The sequence below is a fragment of the Agrilus planipennis genome, unplaced genomic scaffold (genome assembly GCF_000699045.2).
Source record: "Agrilus planipennis isolate EAB-ADULT unplaced genomic scaffold, Apla_2.0 scaffold367, whole genome shotgun sequence".
Lineage (NCBI taxonomy): Eukaryota > Metazoa > Arthropoda > Insecta > Coleoptera > Buprestidae > Agrilus > Agrilus planipennis.
In genome coordinates this window covers 13,807-40,186 of record NW_020439066.1, presented here as the reverse complement: position 1 = coordinate 40,186, position 26,380 = coordinate 13,807, and the positions used below count along the sequence as shown (strand labels likewise).

At 36.4% G+C, this 26,380-nt stretch overlaps 2 protein-coding genes across 8 annotated transcripts in view; both read left to right on the top strand.

Annotated features, from left to right (window-relative positions):
* The window catches only part of LOC108742754 (protein madd-4), a 112,171-nt gene that overhangs the window by 79,884 nt on the left and 5,907 nt on the right, over nucleotides 1–26,380 (top strand). For 2 of the 7 annotated variants that reach the window (XM_025977103.1, XM_025977104.1), the window contains 13 exons: nucleotides 1,722–1,895; nucleotides 3,364–3,630; nucleotides 4,692–4,836; nucleotides 5,062–5,191; nucleotides 8,347–8,449; nucleotides 8,504–8,602; nucleotides 9,487–9,758; nucleotides 11,719–13,117; nucleotides 14,043–14,159; nucleotides 15,926–16,343; nucleotides 17,804–17,952; nucleotides 19,491–19,641; nucleotides 20,073–20,573. In XM_025977103.1, coding sequence (XP_025832888.1) covers nucleotides 1,722–1,895; nucleotides 3,364–3,630; nucleotides 4,692–4,836; nucleotides 5,062–5,191; nucleotides 8,347–8,449; nucleotides 8,504–8,602; nucleotides 9,487–9,758; nucleotides 11,719–13,117; nucleotides 14,043–14,159; nucleotides 15,926–16,343; nucleotides 17,804–17,952; nucleotides 19,491–19,641; nucleotides 20,073–20,185 — 3,537 coding nt within the window. In that variant the 3' untranslated portion in view covers nucleotides 20,186–20,573. Of the gene's footprint in view, nucleotides 1–1,721; nucleotides 1,896–3,363; nucleotides 3,631–4,691; nucleotides 4,837–5,061; nucleotides 5,192–8,346; nucleotides 8,450–8,503; nucleotides 8,603–9,486; nucleotides 9,759–11,718; nucleotides 13,118–14,042; nucleotides 14,160–15,925; nucleotides 16,344–17,803; nucleotides 17,953–19,038; nucleotides 19,220–19,490; nucleotides 19,642–20,072; nucleotides 20,574–26,380 lie in introns of those variants that run through there. The other 5 variants (XM_025977105.1, XM_025977106.1, XM_025977109.1 and 2 more) reach the window with 5 other exon arrangements.
* On the top strand, nucleotides 21,498–26,379 carry LOC112905186 (protein madd-4-like; the record flags this gene model as incomplete). The annotated part of the gene is made up of 4 exons (XM_025977114.1): nucleotides 21,498–21,514; nucleotides 21,867–23,250; nucleotides 24,176–24,292; nucleotides 26,077–26,379. Coding segments are annotated over exons 1-4 (1,821 nt in total), but the record flags the coding sequence as incomplete, so codon positions are not given.

The following is a 26,380-nucleotide window of genomic DNA, read 5'->3' as shown; positions in this document are numbered from 1 at the left end:
CTTAATGAAGAAACTAAAGTTGCATTTGTGTATCAGTTCAAAAGAACAGGATTAAGGCTCATGACGTTAGCACTATATAAAACCTTAATCTCAACTGGCTTTAAAAAAGGGAAAGGAAGGAAATCCAAGAAAGAGCAGATTGTGACGAATTTGTCCAAACTTAGATATTAAATATAATCCTTGCATGAACATTTTATCTATACAGAAATGGGATAAATTCATTCAATTGCCGCAAATTAAGAAGGATTCAGCAAAAATTTTGTTTGAAGCGAGGAGCAGATGTTTCAAAGTACAGAAGCGTCTCGTTTCACTCGAAAGTTGAACGGAAAACGTGATTGGAATTAAAAATGTTGAAATATATGTTTTACTCGTGGTTCACCTTAAGTAAGCAATTCTGGTTTTCGTTGAAGAAAGTCTAAACTTATTCTGTTTAAAAAAATGACATTTCTTTCTTATTCATCGTCCTTCATAGTTTCATTATGAGTCGGTTCTTTTCGAAGCAAAGGACAAAATGCAAATTAGTTTTCCATATTCAGCGTCAGTATAAACGATTACCGACAATTTTAGTTGATTCAGTGGAGACAAGGAGAATAATCAAGTGAGAAACAGTTTCTTAATGTTTCTGCGGTGGAAACCAAGCTTTAGGTGTACAATCTACGCTACTAATGCTAAGCTGCCACAGTTATAGGTGTAATTGTAACCAAATAATTTAATCCAGCTCAGGACTGCGGAATCCATTCAAATATTATTTTTAGAATACCAGTTTGATTACAATCTACAATGAGCTTTAAAGTATTTTTTCGATATTGAATTGTATTCCTTGTATCCATAAGATATTCGGATTGATTTGAACTGACGATGGCGATGAAACAATTTAATGTTTAGTCGGTGCTTTTCGAAGCAAAGAACAAAATGCAAATTAGTTTTCTGTATTCAGGGTCCACATGAACTATTACTGACAATTTTAGTTGATTCGGTGGGGACAAGGTGGAAACCAAGCTTTAGGTGTACATTATACAGCAACCTACGCTAGTAATGCTAGGCTGCCACAGTTGTAGGTGTAATTGTAACCAAATAATTTAATCCAGGTCAGGACTGCGGAATCCATTCAAATATTATTTTTACAATTCTAGTTTGATTATAGTATAATAATTAGGCAGGATGTAATTTTTCAGTATTGAATTGTATTCTTTGTACCTATTAATGAGTTGATTTGAGCTGAGGATGACGATGGAACAATGATTTAAATTTTAAGCGGAATCAGGGAGTACAAGTCCATTATGAGTCGGTGCTTTTCGAAGCAAAGAACAAAATGGAAATTAGTTTTCCATATTCAGGGCACACATGTTTACATTTCGGTGCTTTTGCTACACAAACATTTATAAAGTTTATTCGCACACCGCGTGTTAGTGGAATGTTCCGTTGAATTTTAAGTGTCTACTGCAGACTACGTAAATGTAAACTCTAAAAGTTTTGTGCTCCGTGCAAAACTTTTCGAAAAGCGCCATGACAGTAAACTTTAAGGCCAACGAAATAGATTGCGGCTTCGTCTGCGGCATTAACGAATTGACTTTTGTTGTGTAAATTAATGGCAAAAATTGAAATAATTCGGAGACGTTCTAAAGGACATATTTAAAATGGGTCGACAACCACAACAAAAGTACACTTCATACTTTCTACAATAAGCACTCTTAATTATGATGAAAATTCTTTTGTTACAGGAATTACAGTCGGAGTTACAACATGTAGATATTAGAAGAAATGAATGGGAAGACTGGTCAGATTGGTCGCCATGTTCTCGATCTTGTGATGGCGGAGTATCTCATCAATTACGTAGATGTGTAGGCATAAAATGCAGAGGAGAAATAGTGCGCTACAAAATTTGTAACATGCAGGTAAAGTGCTTGTTATATTGATGTTGGTTACATGTTCATGCCTCTATATAAATGTGTACGTACAGTTAGTTCAAAATCTCATGAACCTTTACGTGCACCAGAGCGGATGTTGTAGCATTTATGTTGTACATTAGGATTATGGGTATTGATTCGACTCTCAGCCATGTACCTTCAATTAAACTGTAAACGTTGACAGTCAATGCTGTTAAAGGTAAAAATCAATGACCCAAAGCCAAGTTTCATGAGATTCTGGATTACCTCTACCTGCTACATATTTACATCTTTCAAAAACTTACTAAGACTTTTGTCCGTTTCATTAGCTAGTATTAATTCGTTTCCTTTTTTGTGTTAAGCATTGTCCTGTGCTTACTTTAATATGCAAATTATTCACCTTTATCTCTACAACATCGTAGGCATTTTATTTTATCAATAATAAATATGGTAAAACTACGCGGCACACCTTTCCGTTATAAATTTTAAGGTGTCCAATAGGGATTCCAGATCCAATTTTTCACTGACTATTTGCACCAAACTTTTCTTCAATGAGTAGGCAAATTTGCGTGTTTGATAAAAGCGGAAAAACAGAGAGTGAAAGTTTTAGGAACATATAAATCAAGCTGGAAAGCCTGCGATACCCAAATTGTTTTCGTTCGTCGAGAATATTTTATTTTCATTCCGCCTTACGCTGTGGAGTGCCCTTTTTGTTGTGAAGAACATTCTTGATTGCTTCGGATAATTAATTGTTCTGTTCGAATTTTCTGTCTATTTGGCTAGACTTATGATATATTCCCTGCCATACATGTCGAATTTTAGATCTAATATATAATTAAGATAAGAAATTAGAATCTTTGTTTCAATCAAAAATTGCGTGGATTAAAAATTCCCAAACTCGTCTAAGAATGCAGTATAGTATTCTCAATAGGCGGTTTGAAAAAGGGTAGCGAATTTATTTTCTGTTCGCATTTATCTTTATATAAAACATTTCAGCTGAAATTTTTAGTGGACAGGAAAATGAAAAAGTTTTGCTCAAGCACATGGATTAAAACGTCCGGCAGGAATGAAATTAAAAAAATTTAGACAATTCACATAAAGCCATATAAAGCTTCTACTCATATCATGGATGTCGAATCACAGATAGGAATAGTGAAAACGTTTGCTTTAAATTTATGAAGTACCACAGATTCATTATTCAACATGACAATACTGTGTCAATATTTATACATTACAACCATTTCATTACCGCGACTTCACTGCACAGAAGCGGGCCACTCACACGAATGATGCGTTGAGGCAGAAGTAGAAACTTGTTCACTTTCCTGTGCCAATTGTGTGATTATTAGTATGAAATATGATTCGATGTGGAGTTTTCTTGCTTAGCAAGCAATACCATTACGTGCTCTAATAACGTAGTGGTTAACGCTAGCCCCATTTTGAGATAACTTATCTTACTTGTTTACTTCTTTTCCAGCCTTGTCCGGATTACTCCGATTTTCGAGAAAACCAGTGCGCTTCGTTTAACAACATTCCCTACGACAACCAATTACTGCGATGGGTCGCCTACTACGACGACCATAACCCGTGCACTTTAATGTGCAAAGGCAAGCCAACCGATTCCTCCGAAACTAAGTCCGAAGAAGATACAGTAATGGTGGTTGCCAAGTTAGCTGATAAAGTCCACGACGGGACGAGATGTCGACCAGGAAGTCTTGATATGTGTATAGACGGAAAATGTCAGGTAAACATTGTTACAAATTCTATGTTCAGGGAAACTTAAGATTTCGGTCAGTGATCTGTCGAAATAATTAGGTGAGGATTGTGATTTCTAAGTTTTTGGCTCATGTCAGTATGTCGCAAACGTTTTGAGAGAATAAACCTGGTTTTTGATCAGGAAAATGTAAATGTGAGAAGACGTGAACGACGAACACCGTTAGAGAAGTTACTGAGAACCTAAATTTTTACTAATGATTTGGACATGAGACGGGTTGCCGCAAAATTCGTACCAAAATTGGTCAGTTTCGACCAAAAACTGCATCGCATCATAGATATAGCTAAGGAGCTGTTGGACTCTGTCCGTGACGACCTAAATTTGCTCCAGAGGGTCATAACTGCTGACGAATCATGAGTTTACAGTTATGACGTGGAAACCAAAGCTCAATCATCCCAATGGAAGCTGCCGCACGAGCGAAGACCGAAAAAAGCACACCAAGCACAGAAACACCCGGATTTGTGGAAGAACATAAATTAGCTTTTGCACCATGATAACGCCCAATGTCCCTGCTCACACATCGTTGCTTGTATGCGAATTTTTGGTCAAAAACAACATACTAATAATACCACAGCCACCGTATTCTTCAGATTTGGCCCTCTGTTACTTTTTCTTGTTCCTGAAACTGAAGAGGCCCATGGAAGGACAATGCTATGCTACTATTGAACGGCATCGAAGAAGGAGCTGAACAAGATCACAAAAAATGATCTTTTGTAGTGTTTCGAAGATTGGAAGAAAACGTTGGTACAAGTGTATAATATCTGATGGGGATTACTTTGCAAGGGACAAAATAGATATTCATAAATAAATAAATAATTTTTGAAAAAACACAACACTCGCGATATTTTTTGAACAAACCTCGTAGTGTTGCAATCCCTAAATCATAAGGCTTTTGGGGGACTCTTTTTCTCCACTCCCCCCCTCTCTCTTGGATCCATATTTAGATAATCTAATCACTTCTTACATTTTATTTGTGTTTTTGATTTTAAACACCTTTTAACATTGGTTCATGAGATTAATTTTTGTTTCAGAGGGTTGGTTGTGACCTGCGGATAGGGTCAACTCTTCAAATTGATAACTGCGGCGTTTGCGGCGGGGATGGTACTTCCTGTTCTCAGCCGTTGTACCATTGGACTCTTAAGTTCGTTTCCCTATGTTCAGTGACGTGTGGAGGGGGTAAGTTTTTCAATAACGAAGTTCATTAAATAGTCTGTATGATACATTTTTATACTAAACATATTAAGAAATTGTTACTTGGAACATTTTTAGTATCAACATTGTCTAAATTGATTCAATGAGTCATTTGAAAAACTTTAAAAAGGATTTGCTATTCTGATCTAAATTCGAACAGTGTTTTATCTGATGCTTTTTATTACTGGATTATACGTTTTTTTTTTGCAGGCTATAAAATGACAAGTCCAGTTTGTCAAAACCGAGTTACTGGAGCTCAAGTCGAAGAGGACCTTTGCAATGCTTCTCAGAAACCGGATGCTTCTGTTGTTAGATGCAACATTCACAGTTGCCCACCAAAGTAAGTCTTAAAAAATGATATTATTCCTCGACGTCTATTATTCACATTTGGTTAGTAATCAATTAATTAATACGTAGTCAGAAATGGTAAAATAATATCTTATTAGACCACTCCTAGGCTAAATATATATACGAAAATGTTTTGGATAACCCAAGATCTTCCTTCTTCTGAGTGTCACAATACCTTTGGATATAATTTTGCTTGGAGTACTGGTGGTAGTAGAGATAGTGCAGAATTTCATGGCCTCAGACTATTGATTTCTAAATTTTTACATCTTAAGAAACATTGATAGACAGTGTTTACATTTTACCTGGAGCTTTATCACTTGCGAGGCACATAATTAACAGTCGAGTCCATGTTCCTGTGATGCACAATATGAATTCAACAAGGTCCGTCATTTGCGTACGAGAAGGCTCATGAAATTTAGTTATAGCTATAACATTTTGCTTCCTTTATTCGGGAAACAGCAATGTCTGTGTTCTTTTCTAATTTTCGGAATAAAGGGTCATTATTTTATCCTTATTTACTCATATCCTTCGCCATTTTAGCACTGCAAAGCCTCTGAGTAATCTCTTTTCCTGATATCTGAATCGCGGTTCAGGTGGGAATGGTTGAGAGATTAAAATAATAGCCGTATTTATCCTCTAAAGTACCTACACGTTGTTAATTTTATGGGCGAATATTACTAAAAACATTTTTTGAATGCAAATAAAACTGTTCCGAAGGTCCTATACTGTGGAAAAATATATAAAACTCTTAGAAACCAAGACCGCATTTTATGAGAAACTATTCGAAGGGGTAGGTAAATTTAAAAATAGGACCGTTCCTTTATTGTTACAATATATTTGAGTCATCATCATAAGGTCGTCAGTCCTAAGACTGGTTGGAACGCACCTCCACTCTTTTCTATCCTGATCTAATCTTCCCATTTCCCTAAACTACTATAGAACATCCCACATCCTTAACTATTTGCGAACAGTAATCTAATCTAGGTCTACCTCTACCCCTCCTAACTCCCGTTTCCGCCTCTAATATGTCTCTCACTAGCTCTTCATGCCTGAGAAGATGTCCTACCAATCTATTTCGCCTATTTCTTACTGACTTCCATAAAGTCCTCTGTTCTCCTATTCTTTCTAATACCTCTTCGTTTCTAACCTTTTCTATCCATGATATCCTCATCATTCGCCGGTAACACCACATTTCGAACGTTTCTAACCTTTTCTTTTCTACCGCGCCCACCATCAACGTTTCGCACCTGTACAGGGCCGTCGTCCAGACATACAACTTTATTAAACTTTCAATTTTCTAAATTCGCGAGCATAGAAGTGACTTCTTTTTGTCAAAGGCGACATTTGTTTTATATCTACTGCTCCTACCATCCTAAATTATTTGACTTCCTACATTTCGAAAATTAGCAGGAAATCAAGATACGGAACAATAATTATTATTACTTTTCCAATTTGTTCAACATCTGCAATACCCGACGATAATAATAATACGTACATTACTTCTGAGCCGTAAGTACATCTTTTCCTTTACGGTTTCAAGGAGTGACATTGTGTCACGATAATCCTTGAAGTGTGGAAAACCGAAGTCGTAGAACTCGGCACGTCGAATGGGAGTATTATCGAGTGTATTGGCCAATCAAAATATTCTTCAAGTTACCACATCCCGATGGCATCGCTTCGATCTCGTTGGCGTCGGATAGCTTCAATAGAACGACAGACAATGCATTTGGCTTGTTTGTTGGCAGCCTTCCTTCCCGTTTTCGTCGTTGTTATCGTTTAGAGTTCGCAGTTGCATTCGCTGCAACGGAGAGGAATTTTCTAGTATCTACTAATAAAGGAATGTCATTGCCTTTGAAGCAGAAAGTCGAAGAAACCCCTTGTTGTTTAGGTTTTCGTGGTAATAAATTTATTCATTTTTGGATAAAGAAATAGAGAATTCAAATAAAACAGCAAAACCCAAAATTCTATTATATTTAAAATATAAAAACCAATAAACTCTACAACCCTTCTTAGGTAGCTTAATTCTTGTCAATTAAGTAGATGCTTAGTTACTGGAGGACTATATGGAATTTGGAATTTGAACTTTCAACCCCCAAGGAGGTGACATTAGGAAAACATATTTTGTAGAAGATGATACCGTAGTATAACAAACTTTTCGCAAAACTTCAAGGTTCCTGACTCAAAAATTTATGGATACATCAAACTTTGAAATTCCATTTCATCCCTTCAGGAGTTGGATTTTGAATAATTCTTCTTGATATGTCTGTACAAAAATCTTTATGTACCTAGACACAGGGGTCTGAGCTGGTAGTTGATATATCAGCCAGACAGTTTATCCTTTTATAGAACGAGTGGCATGACTTAGAGGTCTAAACTTTAGACCATTGCTTAGTACCGAGGGCATCGGTTCGATTCCCAAAAGAACGTCAAAGAGCCACAATACCGTCTGGCACAGTCCGGAAGGACTACCCGCCTACCAGCATTAGTAGTTGGTGGGAACGAAAGGTCCAAATGTTTTCTCTTTGTTTTTTTATAAATATATATGAAGTACGTAGAAAATGTCGACTTTTAGCGTAGGTATTAACCTTGGCCGCATCCGAACAGCTTTCAAGTGAAATAGCGGTTAACTCTATAGTTTTCTTTCTATACCTTCTACGAACTTTTGAACTGTTCAATACGCTTTGTTTGGGTACTGGCGTGAGGTTTTTGTTTCGATAGATCCGAAACGCTCGAAGTTTCAAATAAAACGATCTTGAACTTTGCAGACGCAAACATGCTCCTTCTTACTTATTTATTAACTTTTGCCGAACTTACTTATCAAACTCGTGCTTTGAATTTGTTATTTATGAAGTTGCGCTATCCCAACAAAGTGTTTGAAAAGCTATTCAAACCGCCATTCCCTCACACGAGTTAATTTATGTGTGATTTAAGCCCTTTAGGAGTTGGTACAAAGGTAATACCTTTGCCAGGGAAAAAAATAAATATAAACATTTAAAAACGTTACAGCACGAAACAATAATTACTGTTATGTTTTCTTTCTGTAGACACCAGCAGCTACGCGACTACAATTTTATTTTAGCTTTTAGAGAATCACTTTTAGTGCCTACTTTCAGAAAAAGAAAATGAGGATTACATTTATAATTGCAGATGGCATGCCGCAGACTGGGAAGAATGTTCGGCCAGTTGTGGAGGAGGCATTAGAACTCGACAGATTTACTGCGTTGAAGAAACAAACAACACGAAAATAAAGGTAATCGTCGTTCGTTACACGCTTTTCCTTTCTGCAGAATTATCTTTTTTCCAGGTTGACGAAGAGAAGTGTTCGTCAGCCAGGAAGCCGAAGTTCCAAGAGCCCTGCAATCAAGTGGATTGTCCTAAATGGCACACGTCTCCTTGGTCGGGGGTAAGTTTCACTAGCTTATCTTCCTCAGCGATCCTACGTGGAAACGATTAATTTTTGTTAACTGCCTTAATTTATCATTAAATTACGTCGAGATTGAACAGCAGGTAATTAGATGTGTCAAGAGAACTCGCCACTTAATGTTCTTTTAAGTTATCTGCGTGTTACTTGTAGAGGCGGTTCACGTGCTGCAGAAACACTCTAAATAAATTAAAATACAAGCACAAAAGGGTGAAAACTAATTTTGCTTTTCCACTAATGACTCCAGTCTCCTTTTCAAGACAACCGTCTTCGTATTAATGCTAAATTATTGTGACATATGGTCATTTCTAACCTTCTCTATTCACGGTATCTTATAGGTGAATGATGAGGATATCGTGGTTAGAAAAGGTTGGAAATGAAGAGGTATTAGAAAGAATGGGAGAACAGAGGACTCTATGGAAATCAATAAGAAATAGATCGGTTAGTAGGACACCTTCTGAAGTATGAAGGTCTAGTCAGAGACTTATTAGAGGCAGAAACGGGGGTTAAGAGGGGTAGAGGTAGATCTAGATTAGATTACTGTTCACAGTTAAGGATGTGGGTTGTTCTAGTTTTAGGGAAATGCGAAAATTAACTCAGGATAGGAAAGAGTGGAGGTACGTGACCAACCAGTCTAAGGACTGACGGTCTTATGATGATAGTCATTATCACAAGTTCATCCATTCTTTTCTACCATAAGTCAATCTTTCAGAAACTAAGTAGATCATCCAATGTAATTAGAACTTTCTTTTTTTGTTGACTTCCACAACTATTATTTCCAATGGCTTCTTATTTCTAATTGTTTTTTCATCATTCGCTTCCTGTCTGCCGTGTCCACCGGGTAATAAATTCAATATTCCTTTCAGTGTTCAGTGTCGTGCGGTGAAGGAGTTCAAGTTCGAATAGTGGATTGTCGTGACGCTCACGATTATCCTAGTGCATTCTGTGATCCTGACTTAAAGCCTACGTCTTCTAAGCTTTGTTCCACTGGAATTCAGTGTCCCACTTTCCACAATTCCGTTGAGGAAATTTTACCCAATCTTTACCACACACAACCCCTCGTTCATCCCTATCCGCCACCTGCGCCAGCACAGGCGGAACGACTTATTGGCACACAAATCGTACCATCGGAGACCACGTAAGTTTTAATCCTTCAGTAATAATAATTGTAGAAGTTGTTATACCTAATTGCGTCTACGTAAAGCTAAATTAAACGCCTCGGTAATGAAATAAATATTATTACCTAGTTATTGGTTGAATTTTCGAAAATTGAATGTTGAAATATCAAAAAATGCTCTGATAATCTTGTACCTGTAATGGAAAAATTCTATAGGTAAAGGAAACCGTTCACTGAACATACAAGTTATATTATTTGTCGAACGTGTGGATGCATTTTTTCAGTCACATCTATCTGAAAGTATCCCCTCCTGAAGATTGCTCTGAATTAATCGAACCCTCAGAATCTCTTGAGCAAAGAAGAATACCCCTCGAAAACTTTAAATTGCATTTGTTAGACTTACTTTACTATTCATGCGAAAAGAAGGCTGATACAATTTTTTTGATAACTGCATGTAGTTGTTATCTCTTTTGGACTCTAAACTCGCCACAAGTGTAAACGGAATTATTTATCTCTCTGAAATGTCAACAACAACAGAGGATTGATATAAGTATAAATACGAAAGTAAAATGAAACTTTTTTATATATGATACAATATGTATGAAGATACGTTCAAGTTCATGGTACAATTGCATAAAAAATGTAAACAAAATCTAATCCTGCTACAGAAGTACAAAAATACACTGCACACTGAATATAATTAAATTTGCTTACAGTTTCTTTCTTCGAGGGTACTTTCTGTCTCTCTTTTATTCACATTTAATATTTGAAAGCTTAAACATGTAAAATTCTATGTGTATTTATCGCAGTAGGATTATATGTTTTAATATTTCTTGGTTTGCTTCTATCTACCCCGTTATACTTCAGGTAGATACTTCTTTTTTCTTGTGTGTATGTTATTTTCCTTAAAAATACAACATTTATGATTTTCACAGATTACTTAAGTGTTCGTCAATACTTGTTTCTTGTATTTTATTCTAACTTCTCTGCCTAAAGAGATATCACTATGTTAATAACCTAGTGTAAATGACCTTAACGTATGAGAATAGTTTAAGTAAGTTCATGGTCAGACTACTGTCGGAACTGTCATTTGATCTCATTAGTACACCAGAGGCAGTTCTGTTAGAACAACGACCTTTCGATAACGCTGCTATCTATAACAGTCAAATTGATAGATATCCACAAAATGCGAAGTAAACGCCCTCTGCGGGGATTTTCCACAAATAAAAAGTATATACGTGTATATATACATTACCAGTAGTATGCAATAACAACATTTCTTGTTTTGTGCATAGATCTGTTGCATTTTTTTTCATTTAATTCTTTAATTAGATATTACCGGGAAATGCTGCCAGCTTTTCTTTCACGTCCAGTGGGTACTAATGTAAATTACATATCATAATCAGACTTTAGAGTTAATTTACATTGATTTTTACAAAATACTTGGAATTTGAAATTTGAATTACTATTACTTACTTAACGTGAAACCCCTTAATAAATACATACTTGCAATAATCATTAGTTACTTAATATCTGCTGGAATTCCTATGACGTAGTTTTAAATATATGTTTGCTTTATGTGTTTTCAGCACATTCAGACTGTTCTTTGTCTGCGGTTGGGTGTATGTGAGGTATTCCTTCGCTATATTTTCAATTATTCTTTTCCAGCACATTTACTCAATGTATATATATATGCACCAATAAATTCAGAGTAACTTGCACAATAAACTTTTTAAATTACAACTACAACTGTACTCAATTCTCTATTTTATTAATTTATTAATGGTTTACATCTCTTGTATAATGCAATACACGGCTTTAAATCACATTACGAACTTTTCAGTATTTATTTCTGGTTTGACAAATTGCATGGTTGCTGCTTTCCATAANCTATCAATTTTAAGAAGCATGGCGAATGTTCTGGAATGCCCTTAACACTAATACTAACATTAATTTATATTAATACAATTCCTGCCATTAGACACTTCTCTTCTAGGTTCATTCCCGAAGAGTGGGGTCCTTGCAGTGTAACCTGCGGCGAGGGCATTCGAAAACGCGAAGTTCATTGTAAAATATTTCTAGAATTTTCAAAAACAATCGCTAAACTTCCCGATCAGCAATGCACAGGACCGAAACCTATCGAAGTAGAAAAGTGTTTTATGGAGTCTTGTTCTTCCGAACGAATCGACATAAAAGACGATCCTTATCGGTCTGAGAATATGCCGCCGGGAGCAACGTATTCCTGGAAGACGGAGGGTTTTACCCAGTGCACGGCGTCATGTCTAGGCGGTGTTCAGGAACTTATAGTGAAGTGCGTTCGCGATGATACACAGAAAGAAATAGCCTTTTACATGTGTCCGAAAGAGACAAAGCCTCAAGTGGTTGTGCAGGCGTGCAACGACTTTGCGTGTCCTCCGAGATGGAATTTTTCCGATTTTTCGTCGTGTTCTCAGTCGTGTGGTATTGGCATACAAACTAGGGAAGTACACTGCATTCATGAAGTTTCTCAAGTAGGAGGAAGTATTATTAACGTCCCTAGTGATAGATGTCCTCAGCCGGCACCGCCCGACAGGCAATTCTGCAATGTCCTCGATTGTCCAATAAGATGGAAAACGTCCGAGTGGTCAAAATGTAGTAAGAGTTGTGGCGGAGGCGAGAAAACACGCAGCGTGGAGTGCAAACAGGTCATGGCCCAAAACCATACAGTTGAAAGACCCCTGTCTGCTTGCCCCGGCCAAAAACCACCCGACAAAAAACCGTGCAACACTAAAAGCTGTGTAACTGATACAGATAAACCCATAATCGATACCCTAAATACGACATACATTCAACACGATTGGAAAAAGGACAAGGTATCCCTTAGGGTTGGTGGTGCAGCCACCGTCTTCTCGGGTACGACAATAAAAATTAAATGTCCGGTTAAAAGGTTCAATCGATCGCTTATTGCTTGGACAAAAGATAACAGTCGTTTGCAGAATATTAAAAAATATAAAGTATCAAAGAAGGGGGCGCTACGAGTGTTGAACATCAGTCATAAGGATCATGGGATTTACACTTGCACTGCTGGAAAGTCTTCCGCTAGTCTGACGTTAATGGTGAAACCTAGACCAGGAGAATTTCCGTCGTCAGAAGAAATACAGAAACATTCGCAAAAGTACATGGAGAAACAGGGACGCCAAATTGGATTGTCCAGGTATCCGACTATGGTTCCCGATTGGAATGAGGATCTATCCCATGAAGGTCAAACGGAACTAGTTAGGAAAACTTCCACGAGCAAGAGCAAAGCTCCGACATATTTGTCAGTTAGTGAAAAACCCATTAGCAGTAACAGTCTGAATGGCTTGCCTCCCGACGACATCAACACGAATTTCGATTATAGGGTATGTACCTACCAAATTTATGGGTTCAACATTCTCAAAAGGGTTTTGTCAGAATGCATTATAAAATACTTGTACGAATAATTCACATGCAAGTCTGTTCAAATGTATCAAGGAATTCTTGGTATATTTAGATACTAAAAAACTCATAAGTCGATTAATAAAGCAAGTTCGTACTTGTTATTTGTACTGTCAAATTCATATTCAGGTCACTCGTATAGAGCTGGAACATCTAAATTGTTTATTTGAAAGTGAAAAGTAAAACCAACTTGCCTACTGTATTAGTAGGTCAATTAGCAGCTGTTTAAATAGCCGTACAATAATTATAATGAAGAAGAAGGAGAAGTCGTCAGTCGAGGGTCGAATTCAAGATCATGATAATACAGGGTGGTGAGACGGCTTATCGTTTTCACTCACCTTGTGATTGTCCTCTACCATTTCTATGTTCCCCAATATGTATAACATGGTGCGGTAGTTATATTGCTAAATAAATAAATGGTGGACGTACAGGGAACATGTTAAAATGAAGCGAATTTTCCACCATGTTATGAAGAATTGGGTATATATGTTTATTTGGCAATATAACTACCCCACCATGTTAGACAGCGACGAACGTTATTAGATAATTGGGGAACGTGGAAATATCACAGGGTGAGTGAAGACGGTAAGTCGTCTCACCACCCTGCATCATCATGATCTTGAATTGGACTGTCGACTGACGACTTCTTCTTCTACATTATAATCATTGATTCCGCTATTTAAACTGTTGCTAATTGACTTACTAACACAGTAGGTAAATAAGTGTTGCCTTGCAGTTTTAAATAAACAATTTAGATATACCAACTGTGTTCCAGTGACCTGAATATGAATTTATGAATACTATGCAACAGTACCTTATTTATCAAGTCTCCCCTTTTTACGCTGCCAGGATGTGTCTTTAAACACGCCCGCTTTATCGAATTCCGAAGCGGGTGTTTTAGAAGGCACTTCAAGTTCAGGAAACCGTGTTATGCCACACTTTCAACAACTTTTGTTAAATTTGCAGGTAAGGAATAAATATTCAATGCGTATAATCAAATAATCATGCATACATATTAGAACAAATAAAATAGCTGAATCCCCAACGCCTTCGGACAACTAAAGTGTCGTGTTTTGGAGTTGGGATTTGAGCTATTTTGTTTGTTCTACAACAACCGCCAAAGTTTTTCCAATCTTCATATGCATATATATTATCATAATTACCAACAGAAAAGTATAAATGTAAAATCAGCAACCTCTACTTCTTCGTTTCTAATTTAAATAAAGTGTATGTAACTGGATGCATTAATGAATAATCGCAGACAGCGTTGTAAACGCCATCTGTAGAGATTTATCTTTAGTAAATGTTGCAAACCCAAAATTGTATTAGTTGCGTTAGCTGTGGTAAATACATCTACCGAACTTTGAGAATAAAATCAGAGAGAGTGTCATAAACAGTACAATCATGCAGGCAAAATCTACTATGTATTTGCTGTATACAGTTATGGCCAACTCTTTCATATGCATACATGAATATATGTATGTATGTATATATGTATGTGTATATAACGCAATGTAATGTCCAATGCAGAATATCTAGAAACCCTTCACATCGAAATTGCTTTGTAGTGCAGGATTTAACTTGACTCTGTTTTTCAATTTCATACTCACTTTGCGCTGCCATAAATGCAAATGTATCTAAACGTACATGTACGTAAAGAAGAGAGCACTTAATCTGGTTTAAATTGTTACGTATATGACATTCGATTTCGCATACAGTCAAAGCAAATGTTAGAATTCTTTGTGTTTACTAGGAAATAAAAGATGTGACAAAAGAAATTTAATAACATAACTTTGTAGTCGAGGATTAGGAGTGACGATACAGTACGGTAAAACGGTAAAACCTCTCAACAGCAGTCAACGTATAAAAGATAATCTGATACGTTGAAGCCTCTCAATCTCTGCTACTGAAAATTGCATAAAAATGGGAACCCCTTGAAAGGGATGACCGTTAGGTGCTTCAAGATAACAAAAATTCATTACAGTTGAAGTGGTATATAATTTACAAATTATATACGCATATGTAATATAATATAAAACATAATAAAGTGCCTAATGGAATTATACAGGGTGTTCCTGAAATAAGAAGGAAGCTTGCAGGAGATGATAGGTCATTAAAAAACAAGAAAATTAAGTAAATGTTTAGTGGCTCGAAAATCCATCGTCAACCGTCACTGTTTACATTTTTCATCGATGTAGTAGTTGCTTAACTGTTATCGCAATTTCTCCATAAGTTACCAATTCACGCCCAGGGCCGGCTTCAGATTACAACTTCGCCTGGTTTTCCTACAATTTTTTGTCCCTTAATCACGCTGTTTTACTCACTATGCGATTTTCTATTGTATCTAATAAATACCTTCCAAAGTTAGCTATTAATTTCAGAAACACTCTGTATTTTAAATCTTTAATTTCCTTCTAACTATAGAAATGATTGGTTATGTTAATGGCCGCTATTAAAAATAGAAAATATGTAATGTTGCCAAAAGATAATGATTGAAGCGATCGTGGTTGTTTAAGGGAGGTTTCAGAATTGAATGATCCTATATTACAAATATTTTCACGCAAGAATCCCAAATTTTATTAAAGGTGGCCTATATGAGAGATTTTACTGTACTATATCCGAAAAAACAACTTTTTTATAGTGATTTAATTTTTATTCCACCATCACATTGTTCATTTTGTAATTAGGCACTTTCAGAATTAAAATAATTACACTTATAATAACGAGCACAGTACTTGTGGCCGTTCCAGATGTTCGGCAGCTCTCGTGGTCACCGAATGGTGACCATATCTGAAAATGAAAACGCGGAAGACTTCACGGAAATACCAGAATTAGATGAGACAGCTTTCACATCACAGATGGGCGCTTCATCGGGAATTGTGCCTACCGAAATGACTACGTTTAGATGGTTTGCTACCAAATGGTCAAGTTGTTCAGAGACTTGCGGTAAAGATGGCTTTCAAATTCGTACCTTCCAGTGTGCGATTGTGTCCGGGAATATCACAAAGTTTGTAAACAACACGCTTTGTGAAGAATCCGGTGTTAAAATACCGAAAATCATGAAGAAGTGTGAGACTGAACCTTGTTCCTTTTGGAATGCATCCCACTGGACACCCTGCAATGTGTCGAAGTGCTTCAAATTAAATACAGGTGAGTTGATATTTATATCGGCTACATTTTTCGAACTTCCTTAACGAACATACGTTAAGAAAACAGGAATTGCGGTAGATTGTGACCGTTCTTTCTTTGATCATTGGAATTCAGTGGTGGAACAAACTTTCTCATATTCAAATCCTTAGTAGGTATTGCTGCTACTTTCCCCAACTCATACACTCTTCTGCGATGATGAAGTATCATCACATCGAGCACATCGGAATATTTCTGCTTATTCTGGACGTTGACATTTAGCCAATTTTGAATCAGACAAACCACGCGTACATCTTGTCCAACTTGCAGCTTCCTTTTCATAAACTTCTAGAAGAATTGAAACTGTTTCTGCCGCTGTTTTATTTAAACCAAACAGAATTTGGTCAAATGGGAAGGAAGAGAATCTTGTAAAGCCCTTTTCTCGTTGCTAGCTCAGCTAAAGGCATAGACTGCATCGTCTTTCTAATTTCTCATATTTTCTCACTCAGATCTTTCTACAAATCAGTATCACATAAATCAAAATGTTACTTCCGTAATCGTCAGTTTTTCAGCGAGTTCGGTCACTCGAAAGCCACTGCAAACTTGCATTTGAACATTTGCAGACGAAACTAAGATTTCTTGACTAATATACATACTCCATCAGACTTACTGCAGTGTTAAATTTATTGAGCTATTAGCGATGCTTTCGTGCATCGGTGGTGAACTTAAAGCCACTTCCGTTGACCTCTCCAAATACAAGAGCAAAGCTGCTTCGGAACTTCTTGTGTGAACAGTAACATCTGAAACACAAAAGCAAGCAACATCAGCAGATCTGTCGGAGGAAATCTGTGTTACTTGAATACAAGAAACTACTTGTAGCAAAGATGCTTTAACCAAAATGTCCTCTGGATTTGCCAAGTTCAGTCTCATTATTAAATCCTAGAAGTTGATGAATTCTTCTGATGTTTCTTTCCATACCTCATGTACTTGTAGTTCTTTTCAAATCGTCTATTTATATCTTTAATTGTACCCTCAAAATCGTCTTCTTCATTCACCCCCAAACGACGAATTGATCGGAATTTTTCAACATTTATTTTTCTTTAGGAATATATAGAGATTTATGATCATAACTCCTTGATCTTTAATACTTTTAGCAAGCAATTTCTGACCTTCATGATGGACGCAGAATGGAGGGCTATCATACCACATAGTCCCCATGGGGCTACGGTATTCAGTTGATTTACTTTTATTATACATATTGAATATTGATTATTACATTACTATGCTTTAATTATAAATGTATCGGATCTAGACCCAAAGTAAAATATTTATTCGAAGTTCTACTTCATAAAGTCTTTCGCCGTTGAGAATAGAGCACTCATCTATACATTTGATATATATTACCACTAAAATTTTTGTTTTTCTTGAATACAACAAAGCAATGTCGTGAATAGAAGAGTTATCTCTTAGTTTTACTTTCGTAGCAATTCAAAGACGGGAAGTTATCTGTCAACTTGAAAGCGGAGAAGTTGTAAATCCACGAAAATGCGACAGTAATAACAAACCTCCTTACAGGCAAGAATGTCACAATGTAAATTGTAAGGGGAAATGGATTGGCAGTCCTTGGTCTGCGGTAAGCATATTTAATTTTATAAAGAGGAAAAAAAGAAATATTGTATAGTTAATGTAAGATATAAGCTAAATTTTGATGAATTTCAAATATTGCAGCACATATATATATGTAATAGAATCGAACATTCGAAATTATTCTATTGAAAATTTGTTATCGTCTACTTACTTAAAACAACAGGAATGTAGGGAAGTAAAGTTTAGGAAGGGACTCATACAAGGATGCGTACTGTCACAGATATTTTCTAATCTGTATTTCGAAGACGCGATAAACATAATTAAAGACAGGACAACTTTAGGGATAAATATACAGGGGCAAAGGATTAATATGCTTAGATTTGCAGATGAGATTAGCATCTAACAAGGAGTAGTTAGAAATTGTCTTAAATAAAATGGAAGCGGTATTGGCACAACAGTCTTGTATGAAAATAATATATGTGAAAAAGACGAAAAATTAGAAGAAGTGTTAGGGCACCTTCTCAGGTATGAAGGGCTAGTTAGAGACATATTGGAACCAGAAACAGGAGTTAAGAGAGGTAGATTAGATTATTGCTCACAAATAGTTAACGATTTGGGATGATCTAGTTTTAGACTAATGCAAAGATTAGCTCAGGGTAGGAAAGAGTGGAGGTACGTGTCCAACTAGTCTTAGGACTGACTGACGACCTTATGATGATGATATCATATAAAGCATTAATGTAAAAAATATCTTTCATCGCTGTACAATTATTGTGAGGTCCTATTTTATCTTAATGTAATATTATCAACTGCAAAAGGAGCTGTAGCTCAGAATGAAGTCCAAAATTTATTTGCTTTGCATTCGTGCCGCCGCTACTCTGCATTTAGCGGGTTTCAGGGTTCACATCTGTTGACTTAAAGTAGGTCAACCGCTTGAACAGTGTCATAAATATCGTGTTTTATCTAAATGCGGTTTTAACTGTGCATCTATGCAGAACGACGCATTTGGCGTTCTGCATTTCTGACAAGAAAAACTAAACATCGTACTACATATTTTAAATTAAACCTAATCAGTAAAGGAAGCAAATGAAATAGACAACACGTAAACCGTATTATTGAAGAACATTTGCAGATTATGTCATTATTAGAAGGGCTAATTGGACTACCAATAGGAGCATTGTTGCTCGTTTCAATCAAAAGTTGCGGTGATCGAAATTCCAAACGCGTCATAACGATTACACAATTGCATTGTGCCCCATTGCGTCGTATGGTAAGAAGGGGTGGTGTCGAGCTTTAAAGCTTTCCCTTTCGAACACTATCACCCTTCGTTGTCCTTCTTTCTGTCGTCTTGCTCTACTACTAATCGCTTCAGATGCCACCTTGTAGGTATCAAACGTTGGCTCAAAAATTAAAGAAATGGATAGCAAAAAGGATGTCTTATGATAGTTTAAAGTAATCTATTGATTTTTGGACCTCCTGATGTTAGTAGCTACTCACACAATAAAATAAATGCAGTGCTTTCGTTAAACTGACCCACTGTGGAGCATGCAATGGCTTGCTGCATTTAACCGTTCATAATTGTAGTGTTCAGCAGCATGCGATTCAAATGGTTTCAAATACCGAATAATTCATTGTGTTTGGATTGGAACTAAGAGAATTGCTGGGAATGTATGTAATAACCAAAAAAGGCCTTCCGTTATAAAGAAATGTAAGGGGTCACCATGTTACACAAAAGGTAAATTAAAATCTCAATAACAATAAACTGCCAGTCTGTTTGAATCTCAAGAATGCGAGTATGTACTCTTTGTTATTGGAGGTGTAGTCGCTTCTTGAATACTGACTCAGGCTTTTGAATTCATAAATTAATGAGAGTACCAACTTGCACTATTAAGTGTTTGCTTTCAATTAGAATGATCAAAAGTAGACCGTTTGTTTTGGTCTTGAACTCGGTTTTGCTTTTGGTTTTACGATAATGCACGACCAACACCAAAACTATCTTTCTACTAGCAAAACCAAGATCGAGGCCGAACAGATTAGATGACCAAGACTGGGATACTTTTGGTCTTGGTATTACTTTGCTTCTCCCTAGTGGATCATGGCTGTACAATTTCTATAAATGTTTTTGCAGCTAAATATTTTTTTGTCTTTTGAAAGCATCTTTTTCAGATTCTTTATGCAGAGATATTTCTCAGTTCTGTCCCAACGTAAGAAAGATGAACCTGTGCCGACTGAAGCATTACAAACATCAATGCTGCCAAACTTGTCGACACATCCAATAGGATTTATTAAGGAAGGTCTAGCGGTGTACAAATTAAAAAGGTATTAACTAAACAAAAATAATGTCACGAATGAGATTCCGTGTGGAGGGGATTATTGGTTCGTGTAAAAGACTGATATTTCACTGGTCGTTAGCAAATATGATATAAGTAAAGGATCTCTTTGTTTGTTTCCGAGAAGAGAACGAGAGTATAATTCATAGAGTTATTAATGAATAATAATAAAATAATTAATTTCATGACAAACATTTCGCTGTTCCTTGAACTATTCATAAAATGGCTTACCTACTAAGTATTAAAGTTTTACAAACAATTTCAGTTACCAGCACTTAAATATTACGAAAAATAATAAGTAATTTTTAAATAACTGTAAATAAAATTATTCCAATAGGTGCATTTATATATATNGATATTTACCATACAGGGGTTGTTACAAATTAAAACGGAGGGCGACAAGTAGACCTTATACTGGCACGTTTGTGAGATGCAGGGTCGAACTTCTTAGGCGAACATTTACAGATATACTTGGCTTTATTACAAACAATATTCGATGAATATTATAACCATAAAAGATGTTTCAAAGAAGAGCAGTTTCAACTATTTATAAAATAGTGGACATCTTTCGTTGCTATTTAGAGAAGGTCCTTTAAAAGTTGAACATTTCTCCGTTACTTCTTTTAAATGTTTTCAGTGAATTCTTTACCTCATCCAATTCAATAGTTCATTTCTATGTTCCTTAAATACCGAATTTCTTGGCTTCTGGGGGATGACTCTTGCTACAACTACAATAACCCTCCATTTCAATCTCCAAGTTAAATACTCATTTGGATGGTGTTCAAGACTTCGTCATAAACATCTTCCGTTTTATGTCAGTGGTCCTTTCTTTTCTAGCATGTCTTCCTAGCTATAAACTGCACGAAAATTGGAACTTGCTTTCAAACAGAACATGTTTTACAAAAATTTAAAGCATCATCAATTCCAATTTATATCCGCGGTTCTTTATTACCTACATTGCGGAAGAGATAGAGGGTAACCTTAATAAATCCAATAATAACTATATGATGGAAAGGTTTATTTTTTAATAAGGGATGATGTCACCGTTAGTTCCATCATGAATGTCATGATTGTCATCTATTTTAGGCAATAAGAAAAAAATCTCCAATATAATAATTTATTCTGTCATCCATAATCGTACTTAAAATCAAATGAATTCAATACTTGTGTATTATATAATGTCAATGACACTTACGCTATGAAAATTTGTTAGGATAAGCCCTATTAATATCTGCGTTTAGGTAGTAGGGCATATTCTAATATGGCCTTTATAAGAGAGTGAGCAGCAACAATGATTTACGGAATACCTTTTTTAGACCAGTTGTACAGCTTGGTCAGACTCGATGCACATTACATGATCAGGGTCAACAGTCTGGCTACACGAATGGGCCCAATTCTTCTATTTTCTGATTAGGGCCCATTCAAAATTATCCTAACAACTTATACTAAGTTTATAATATAAATGAGTTAAAATAAAAAGTATTAGTTTCTGTAAAATATTGTAGTTTATATCAGAGCATATTTCTATCAATTTTAAGAAGCATGGCGAATGTTCTGGAATGCCCTTAACACTAATACTAACATTAATTTATATTAATACAATTCCTGCCATTAGACACTTCTCTTCTAGGTTCATTCCCGAAGAGTGGGGTCCTTGCAGTGTAACCTGCGGCGAGGGCATTCGAAAACGCGAAGTTCATTGTAAAATATTTCTAGAATTTTCAAAAACAATCGCTAAACTTCCCGATCAGCAATGCACAGGACCGAAACCTATCGAAGTAGAAAAGTGTTTTATGGAGTCTTGTTCTTCCGAACGAATCGACATAAAAGACGATCCTTATCGGTCTGAGAATATGCCGCCGGGAGCAACGTATTCCTGGAAGACGGAGGGTTTTACCCAGTGCACGGCGTCATGTCTAGGCGGTGTTCAGGAACTTATAGTGAAGTGCGTTCGCGATGATACACAGAAAGAAATAGCCTTTTACATGTGTCCGAAAGAGACAAAGCCTCAAGTGGTTGTGCAGGCGTGCAACGACTTTGCGTGTCCTCCGAGATGGAATTTTTCCGATTTTTCGTCGTGTTCTCAGTCGTGTGGTATTGGCATACAAACTAGGGAAGTACACTGTATTCATGAAGTTTCTCAAGTAGGAGGAAGTATTATTAACGTCCCTAGTGATAGATGTCCTCAGCCGGCACCGCCCGACAGGCAATTCTGCAATGTCCTCGATTGTCCAATAAGATGGAAAACGTCCGAGTGGTCAAAATGTAGTAAGAGTTGTGGCGGAGGCGAGAAAACACGCAGCGTGGAGTGCAAACAGGTCATGGCCCAAAACCATACAGTTGAAAGACCCCTCTCTGCTTGCCCCGGCCAAAAACCACCCGACAAAAAACCGTGCAACACTAAAAGCTGTGTAACTGATACAGATAAACCCATAATCGATACCCTAAATACGACATACATTCAACACGATTGGAAAAAGGACAAGGTATCCCTTAGGGTTGGTGGTGCAGCCACCGTCTTCTCGGGTACGACAATAAAAATTAAATGTCCGGTTAAAAGGTTCAATCGATCGCTTATTGCTTGGACAAAAGATAACAGTCGTTTGCAGAATATTAAAAAATATAAAGTATCAAAGAAGGGGGCGCTACGAGTGTTGAACATCAGTCATAAGGATCATGGGATTTACACTTGCACTGCTGGAAAGTCTTCCGCTAGTCTGACGTTAATGGTGAAACCTAGACCAGGAGAATTTCCGTCGTCAGAAGAAATACAGAAACATTCGCAAAAGTACATGGAGAAACAGGGACGCCAAATTGGATTGTCCAGATATCCGACTATGGTTCCCGATTGGAATGAGGATCTATCCCATGAAGGTCAAACGGAACTAGTTAGGAAAACTTCCACGAGCAAGAGCAAAGCTCCGACATATTTGTCAGTTAGTGAAAAACCCATTAGCAGTAACAGTCTGAATGGCTTGCCTCCCGACGACATCAACACGAATTTCGATTATAGGGTATGTACCTACCAAATTTATGGGTTCAACATTCTCAAAAGGGTTTTGTCAGAATGCATTATAAAATACTTGTACGAATAATTCACATGCAAGTCTGTTCAAATGTATCAAGGAATTCTTGGTATATTTAGATACTAAAAAACTCATAAGTCGATTAATAAAGCAAGTTCGTACTTGTTATTTGTACTGTCAAATTCATATTCAGGTCACTCGTATAGAGCTGGAACATCTAAATTGTTTATTTGAAAGTGAAAAGTAAAACCAACTTGCCTACTGTATTAGTAGGTCAATTAGCAGCTGTTTAAATAGCCGTACAATAATTATAATGAAGAAGAAGGAGAAGTCGTCAGTCGAGGGTCGAATTCAAGATCATGATAATACAGGGTGGTGAGACGGCTTATCGTTTTCACTCACCTTGTGATTGTCCTCTACCATTTCTATGTTCCCCAATATGTATAACATGGTGCGGTAGTTATATTGCTAAATAAATAAATGGTGGACGTACAGGGAACATGTTAAAATGAAGCGAATTTTCCACCATGTTATGAAGAATTGGGTATATATGTTTATTTGGCAATATAACTACCCCACCATGTTAGACAGCGACGAACGTTATTAGATAATTGGGGAACGTGGAAATATCACAGGGTGAGTGAAGACGGTAAGTCGTCTCACCACCCTGCATCATCATGATCTTGAATTGGACTGTCGACTGACGACTTCTTCTTCTACATTATAATCATTGATTCCGCTATTTAAACTGTTGCTAATTGACTTACTAACACAGTAGGTAAATAAGTGTTGCCTTGCAGTTTTAAATAAACAATTTAGATATACCAACTGTGTTCCAGTGACCTGAATATGAATTTATGAATACTATGCAACAGTACCTTATTTATCAAGTCTCCCCTTTTTACGCTGCCAGGATGTGTCTTTAAACACGCCCGCTTTATCGAATTCCGAAGCGGGTGTTTTAGAAGGCACTTCAAGTTCAGGAAACCGTGTTATGCCACACTTTCAACAACTTTTGTTAAATTTGCAGGTAAGGAATAAATATTCAATGCGTATAATCAAATAATCATGCATACATATTAGAACAAATAAAATAGCTGAATCCCCAACGCCTTCGGACAACTAAAGTGTCGTGTTTTGGAGTTGGGATTTGAGCTATTTTGTTTGTTCTACAACAACCGCCAAAGTTTTTCCAATCTTCATATGCATATATATTATCATAATTACCAACAGAAAAGTATAAATGTAAAATCAGCAACCTCTACTTCTTCGTTTCTAATTTAAATAAAGTGTATGTAACTGGATGCATTAATGAATAATCGCAGACAGCGTTGTAAACGCCATCTGTAGAGATTTATCTTTAGTAAATGTTGCAAACCCAAAATTGTATTAGTTGCGTTAGCTGTGGTAAATACATCTACCGAACTTTGAGAATAAAATCAGAGAGAGTGTCATAAACAGTACAATCATGCAGGCAAAATCTACTATGTATTTGCTGTATACAGTTATGGCCAACTCTTTCATATGCATACATGAATATATGTATGTATGTATATATGTATGTGTATATAACGCAATGTAATGTCCAATGCAGAATATCTAGAAACCCTTCACATCGAAATTGCTTTGTAGTGCGGGATTTAACTTGACTCTGTTTTTCAATTTCATACTCACTTTGCGCTGCCATAAATGCAAATGTATCTAAACGTACATGTACGTAAAGAAGAGAGCACTTAATCTGGTTTAAATTGTTACGTATATGACATTCGATTTCGCATACAGTCAAAGCAAATGTTAGAATTCTTTGTGTTTACTAGGAAATAAAAGATGTGACAAAAGAAATTTAATAACATAACTTTGTAGTCGAGGATTAGGAGTGACGATACAGTACGGTAAAACGGTAAAACCTCTCAACAGCAGTCAACGTATAAAAGATAATCTGATACGTTGAAGCCTCTCAATCTCTGCTACTGAAAATTGCATAAAAATGGGAACCCCTTGAAAGGGATGACCGTTAGGTGCTTCAAGATAACAAAAATTCATTACAGTTGAAGTGGTATATAATTTACAAATTATATACGCATATGTAATATAATATAAAACATAATAAAGTGCCTAATGGAATTATACAGGGTGTTCCTGAAATAAGAAGGAAGCTTGCAGGAGATGATAGGTCATTAAAAAACAAGAAAATTAAGTAAATGTTTAGTGGCTCGAAAATCCATCGTCAACCGTCACTGTTTACATTTTTCATCGATGTAGTAGTTGCTTAACTGTTATCGCAATTTCTCCATAAGTTACCAATTCACGCCCAGGGCCGGCTTCAGATTACAACTTCGCCTGGTTTTCCTACAATTTTTTGTCCCTTAATCACGCTGTTTTACTCACTATGCGATTTTCTATTGTATCTAATAAATACCTTCCAAAGTTAGCTATTAATTTCAGAAACACTCTGTATTTTAAATCTTTAATTTCCTTCTAACTATAGAAATGATTGGTTATGTTAATGGCCGCTATTAAAAATAGAAAATATGTAATGTTGCCAAAAGATAATGATTGAAGCGATCGTGGTTGTTTAAGGGAGGTTTCAGAATTGAATGATCCTATATTACAAATATTTTCACGCAAGAATCCCAAATTTTATTAAAGGTGGCCTATATGAGAGATTTTACTGTACTATATCCGAAAAAACAACTTTTTTATAGTGATTTAATTTTTATTCCACCATCACATTGTTCATTTTGTAATTAGGCACTTTCAGAATTAAAATAATTACACTTATAATAACGAGCACAGTACTTGTGGCCGTTCCAGATGTTCGGCAGCTCTCGTGGTCACCGAATGGTGACCATATCTGAAAATGAAAACGCGGAAGACTTCACGGAAATACCAGAATTAGATGAGACAGCTTTCACATCACAGATGGGCGCTTCATCGGGAATTGTGCCTACCGAAATGACTTCGTTTAGATGGTTTGCTACCAAATGGTCAAGTTGTTCAGAGACTTGCGGTAAAGATGGCTTTCAAATTCGTACCTTCCAGTGTGCGATTGTGTCCGGGAATATCACAAAGTTTGTAAACAACACGCTTTGTGAAGAATCCGGTGTTAAAATACCGA